At 43.7% G+C, this 6,851-nt stretch overlaps 1 protein-coding gene across 1 annotated transcript; it reads left to right on the forward strand.

Annotated features, from left to right (window-relative positions):
- Nucleotides 1–3,261: 3,261 nt before the first annotated feature.
- LOC143582867 (uncharacterized) lies at nt 3,262–4,146 on the forward strand. Its single transcript, XM_077065345.1, has one exon. It carries the CDS (start codon nt 3,262–3,264, stop codon nt 4,144–4,146), a length of 885 nt encoding a protein of 294 aa, XP_076921460.1.
- Nucleotides 4,147–6,851: the final 2,705 nt, after the last annotated feature.

A 6,851-nucleotide genomic window follows, 5' to 3' on the forward strand; every position in this document is an offset into this window, starting at 1 on the left:
GACATAAAAAAATTGAAATTATTTTTTTGATACCGTTAAAATTTTATTTCAAATTGTAGTAAAACTGTAAAAGCTCCAATCCTTTCCGTGGGTTGGTCAACTTATAATACGGGGACCAAAACTTTAACCTTTTTTGCTTCTTCCCTTTCTTTGTCTCAGATCGATCCAATAGATTCGCCACATTCACAGGATTCATAATGTTTTTAGTATATAAAAACCGAATCTAATTTCAGTGAAGGATCTAGAAGAAAAGTTGATAAGTAGCATGGATGACTCCTAAACCTATACTAGATCCGCATCTGTTAAATTTATATTATAAAATTGTAAAAATGACTATTTATCTATTACTGTAGCACCATGAGAAGCATGCCAAACCAATTTGTACCTCTAATAGTAGTCATGAAACATATACAAATATCACGTATCACCAAAATTGTTGATATGTACTAGCAGCTAGCTTGTCATACTTTTTAAGAAAATTGAACATATATACAAAAGATAAAATAAAATTTCGTAACAGTATACATGAAAAGTAGATATTTATAGAGATAGGGTATCAAAAAGACCCAAACACCCTTAAGTAATACCCGCGGGTCAACCAGAAGTCTCTCATAAGGCACCCGCGGGGCATATGAACCATCCGCATAAATCATGTGAGGAAGAAACACTCTCATGGCACATGCGGAAGCATCCTGGCACCCTCAAAAGTCATCCGCAAAAAGGAATACCCTTCCGCGTAAATGACCGCGAGGTAATGCTCCGGGACAGCTGTCAATAACCAATTACCTTCTAGAAGATCTGCCAAGATGCTTTCTTGGGCAATACGTGACCCTTCGGCCAATCAGCCAGTGACACCTGGCAAAGCCGTTATAACCATGCACATGGCTAATGGTACCCCTTTTACCAATATCAGAAGGACGTGTGTCTAGGTTGTTATACATGCACATGCAACGTATAAGCTGAACCTATCATATGAGGACGCGTGTTCATGCGGTTATAAGAGCATCTTCTAAAGGAACAGCTGGCCCAATCACTTCCCCACATCCTTCGTCTATAAATACCCTCTCGATCATCATGAGGTATTCATTCACTCCCACTGTACTCTCTCAATTTACTTAAGTACTTATCTTCTACAGAACAGTACTTACTCTCACGCCGGAGGGTGGTTACAGGAAGACCCCCCCCCCCTCTTGTCCTTCCCATAACGAGCTCACGGTGTTTGTTTTGCAGATCTTCGTCACTAGAATTTTGGCAATTGAGTTCATATCGTATTAGCGGTTAACCGTATCCTACCTTGTTGACTCATTGGATCTAGGACCCATTAGTGAGGAGTAGATCCGTGTTTCTTCATTGGCGCCATCCGTGTCTTTGTTAGAGCAGAAAAAAAAATTCCGTCCTCTTTACGATATGAATCAGTTACCTAAAGGGCCGACGGAGAATCCAGCACAATCTTCACGTGGTCCAAACCTTGAAACACGTGAAGGAGCAACGTCTGTGTTTGCTTGAATTTTGATTCCTATCGCAAGAACCGACACCGTCAACCCAGAAAATTTTTCCTTGGGTGGTTCGACGGCTCGGGGGTTGTTTGCTCAACAAGAAGGTGTTACTCCAGTAGACACCAGAAATGTTGTTACACCAACTACTGACTTGGGGCATGTCACAACCCCAGGAGGTTCTAATTTGAGGAATCTAGAACGAATTACAAGAGAAGTCCACCGAACTCAATCGGAGTTAGGTTTGGAAGAAGATTCCGGTGATTCTAACCCAAGAAGAGCTCACCGTCATAGCTTCAGAACCGAAGGACTTTTGTCTCCGGACGAATGGCTTCGTGTTCAACAAGACAGTTTGAAAGCAGAATATGAACGTCGGGTCCGAAATGTGCGTTTCCATGGCCGCACCCTGACGTACGATGAGCCTCCCAGGAGATCTATCTCTCCTCCATAAGGGGAAGCCACATCCAATATAGTCAACCACCGGAACAGAATGCAAGTGAGATCCGGAGGTTACGTCCTCGTCCTCGCATAGATATGCGGGTACCATCTTATGAGGATGAACTGGACGGATACGACTCAACTTATCATCCGGAAGGTAGTTACTACAACGGGGATAGTCGTCTCCCTTCATACGGAGGAACTAGCTATCCGCGGCCAGCTGTCCGCCATGCGGAGTATCACAGTAATGCTGAGTATGATTTTTCCAAACCATATCGCCCGGAATCTTTCGCAGAAAAATCAAAATTTATTTCAAGCATCGCGACAGCCCCATTCCTGATTAACGCAAAGATTCCAACATCTGTTGGAACATATAATGGAATGACTGATCCTAGTGATCATCTGTTAAGGTTTGAAGCAGTTGGAGGAGTCAGTGGTTGGACTTTTCCATATTGGTGCCACATTTTTTCACTAACATTCACCGGGGCGGTGCGGGAGTGGTTTGATAAATTACCATGTGATTGTGGACAGATTAAAAGTTGGAAAGATTTTATAGAAAAATTCTCTCAACACTTCAGCCAACAAAGAAAGCATACGCGTGATCCTTCAGAAAATACTGGATGTTGAAAGGCGAAATAATGAATCCATTGAGGACTTCATTACTCGTTTTAATAACGAGAGCCTTAACATCGGAGGGGTTAGTGAAGACATGCTGGGAGGAGCATTCAGTAAAAATTCCCATAGTGATGCCTTGATTCGCACGCTAACTGGAAAAGACGGAATGCCCGAATCCTGGGACGAAATCATGACAGCAGTTAAGTTGTTTGCAAGAACCGAAAAAACACTAGGGTCCAGCAGCCAGAAGCAATTACCAAGGGTCGAGTTCCAGACTTCAAGACCAAATAAACAAGATAAAGGAACAATCTGGTCAAGGCTGCAACCAACCACAGAGCAACCGAAGCAGTTCGATGCAAGATCGTTGATTGGCAACAAAAACAAGCGTAACTTTCCAGCACGATCTTCCAACAACAGTTGGACTCAGTTGTCAAAAACTCCTTCATAAATTCTCACAACTGAGAATCTGACCTTCCGCAAGCCTCAATCGTTACCGAGGAAGTCATTCCTCGACAATAAAAAACACTGCACGTACCACAACGATATAGGGCACAATACAAACGAGTGTGTGGACCTAAGGAATGAAATAGAGGCAGCTGTAAAGAATGGGAAGTTAGATCATTTGGTCAAAAGTGTGGGACCAGGGACTGGTAAACCTCCCGCAAAGGATAACCAGGGTCCGGCCAAAAGGCAAATAAAAGATCTGAACGTTCACATGATTCAGGGAGGTCAACAGATCGGGGGTAAGAGGAAAGAGTTTGCGGATGAGGAGTGGAAAAATGAGCCAGTCATTTTTCCACGTATCAGAGGAGGACCGTGCAATAAGAATCCTCTGATAATCACTGCTCTATTTGGTCATTATCGATCGCAGTATGTGTTCTTTGAGACTGGTAGTACATCCGACATTATGTACGAACAGTGGTTCGAACAACTCGAGGAAGATGATAAAGAAAGGTTACGACCTATTCATGCACCCGTTTCTGGGTTTGGTGGGGAAGTAATGCACCCGCGGGGTGTCATTACATTCCCGGTCACACTTAGTGACGAGGTACACTCGAGAACCGAGGAAGTCGAATTTTTAGTTTTACCGGCAACTTCCAAGCATGATATTATTCTCGGACGAGAGGCAATCGGTGAATTCAATGCCCATCCGTCCACAGCTCACGGAGCAGTAGGGGTTCCGACCCGCACTGGTGTAGCAATAATTCATGTTAATCGACATTGCTTCACAACCGAAAGTTCAAGACCAAGTAAAGTTTCAAAGCAAAATCAAAGGACTGAACCAGAGAAATGGATTCTTAACAAGAAATTTCCTGATCAAACCGTAGTAATTGGTCCATCCATTTCTGAAATCTTCCGAACCTTTTTGAAGCAATCATTGACCAAGAACATTGACATTTCAGAACACAAGTTAAAGGTGAATCCATTAATCACCCCAATTGTGCAAAAGAAGCGAAAGATGGGCCCAGAACAAACGAAGGCCATGAATGAACAGGTACAAGATCTTCTGCATGCCAGGATAATACGGGAAATCAAGTATCAAATGTGGGTGGCCAACCCAGTGATTGTCCCGAAAAGCAACGGAACGTGGAGGATGTGAATAAATTATAAAGATCTAAACAAAGCATGTCCGAAAGATTGTTATCCACTTAAGGAGATCGACCTGAAGGTAGATGTTGTGGCCTCATTCAAATTCAAGTGTTTCCTCGATGCTTACAAAGGGTATCACCAGATTCATATGGCAGCCGGTGACGAGGACAAGACAGCGTTCCACACTGACCAAGGAACATTCTGCTACAGAATGATGCCTTTTGGGTTAAAGAATGTGGGGGCCACATACCAACGACTGACGGATCAGGCCTTCAAGGGTCATGTTAGTCGAAATCTCGAAGTTTATATGGATGATTTAGTGATAAAAAGCATCTAAGAAGACCAAATGTTAATGGACATAGAGGAAACTTTTGAAACGTTGAAAAGCATCAACATGAAACTCAACCCAGCAAAGTGTTCGTTCGGGATGGAGGAAGGAAAGTTACTCGGGGTAATCGTTACAGGCACGGGTTTCAAGGCTAATCCGGACAAGATACAAGCAGTAGCCCGCATGCCATCTCCCACATCCCTCAAAGAAGTTCAAACACTTAACGGGAGATTGGTAGCGTTAAACAGTTTTCTGGCAAACCACGCTGCTAAATCTTACCCGTTCATTTCAACATTGAGGAACTGCCTCAAAAAGGCACAATTCAGATGGACCCCGGAAGCCGAACAAGCATTCCAGGAAGTCAAGAAATGTTTAATGGAATTACCGACGTTAACTGTTCCTCACGCGGGTGAACCATTAACATTATATTTGTCGGCATCCGACATTGTCGTGGGGGTTGTCCTATTGACAAATTGAAAAAATGTTCAAACTCCAATCTATTACGTCAGTAGAACACTATCGGACCTGGAAACAAGATACTCGATGTTGGAAAAGTTGGTTTTGGCATCGGTTTATGCTGCCAAACGGCTCCGCAGATATTTCCAGGGTCACCCCATCAATATGTTAACCGGATACAAACTCAAGAACGTGTTGAGTAAGCCCGAACTGTCCGGGCGACTGACAAAGTGGGCTATCGAATTGGGTGAACATTCGATAGAATATAAACTAAGACCGGCAAATAAAGGGCAAGTGCTGGCGGACTTCGTTACAGAATTATCGCAGAACAAAGAACAAGAATGTTTAATTGAACAACAACCCCAAGCACCTCCGGAACAAGGGCAAGTTTGGTCACTGTTCAGAGACGGAGCTTCGAGCAGTGAAGGGTCAGGTGCGGGCTTAAGGCTAGTCAAACCCTGAGGGACATGAATTTACATACGTCATCAAGTTAGACTTTAAAAGTACCAAAAATGAGGCACAATATGAAGCCTTCCTGGCAGGACTGCGAATAGCGAAAAAGCTTGGGGTGAAACATTTGGAAGCACGGGTGGATTCCATGTTAATTGCGGGACAAATAAATGGAACATATGAAGCCAAAAACTATGTCATGGCTTCTTATTTGTCGCATGCAAAGGTCTTGATTCGCCAATTTTCCTCTTTCAATATTGTTCACATTAAGAGGAGCGAGAACAAATCGGCGGACGCTCTTAGCAAGCTAGCTTCAACGAATTTTGAGCATTTCGCCAAAGATATTCGTGTAGAAGTTCTAGACCATCCATCCGTTCCACAAAACCAAGTCCTGGTAATTCAAACTGGCGTTGAATCTTGGATGACATCCATTAAAGCTTACTTATCTTCCGGAGCACTTCCAGCAGGAAAGGCTGAGGCTCGGAAGATTAAGCACAAAGCTCTGAATTACCAGTTGACTGATGGTATCCTATACCGGAGATCATTTCTTGGTCCGCTATTACATTGTATGGACGCAGAAGACGCAAATTACCTAATTTGAGAAATTCACGAAGGCATTTGCGGGTTACACGCGGGACCAAGAATGACGGTTGCAAAGATCATGAACGCAGGGTACTATTGGCCCGGCATGCACTTAGACGATGTGCGAGAAATCAGAAAGTGTGATTCATGCCAACGACATGCCCCCAACACCCTGCGTCCAAAAAACGAACTGATTCCGGTAACATCTGCCTGGCCGTTCCAAAAATGGGCTATTGATATTATGGGACCTTTCCCAAAAGCCCTAGGACGAGTCAAATTTTTGATAGTGGTCATTGATTACTTCACCAAGTGGGTGGAAGCCAAACGGTTGCATCAATAACGGCTTCAAGCGTGAAAAAATTCCTTTGGGAATTTATAATTTGCCGGTTCGGTCTCGCGCAAGAATTGATAAGTGACAATGGGACCCAATTTGCTGATAGCGGACTACAGGAATGATTGAAAGAACTCCAAGTCACTCAAGTCTTCACATCTGTAGCTCACCCGCAAGCAAATGGTCAGGTCTAAAGGACCAACCGCACTATCAAAGAAGGGATTAAGGCAAGGTTGGGTACTAAACAGACGGGTTGGGTTGATGAATTACCCCATGTACTCTGGGCTTTCCGCACCCAAAAGAACTCTAGCAACTCGGAGACGCCGTTTAGTCTAACCTATGGCACCGAAGCATGATCCCGGCAGAAATTGGGATTCCATCCGCGAGGGTTCTGTCAATTGATAATAATGATCACGAACTCATGATGAATCTCGATTTACTTGAAGAAAAAAGAGAATTAGCATCGATCCGCGAGCACAATTACAAGCGACAGCTTCAGAAGTATTACAACTCGCGGGTCTAGACATGTGGATTCGATGCGGGAGACTTTGTCTTCCGCAACAACGAG

Source organism: Bidens hawaiensis, unplaced genomic scaffold (genome assembly GCF_021521415.1).
Source record: "Bidens hawaiensis isolate Kalapana, Puna unplaced genomic scaffold, B.hawaiensis_p1.1 tig00032033_1, whole genome shotgun sequence".
Lineage (NCBI taxonomy): Eukaryota > Viridiplantae > Streptophyta > Magnoliopsida > Asterales > Asteraceae > Bidens > Bidens hawaiensis.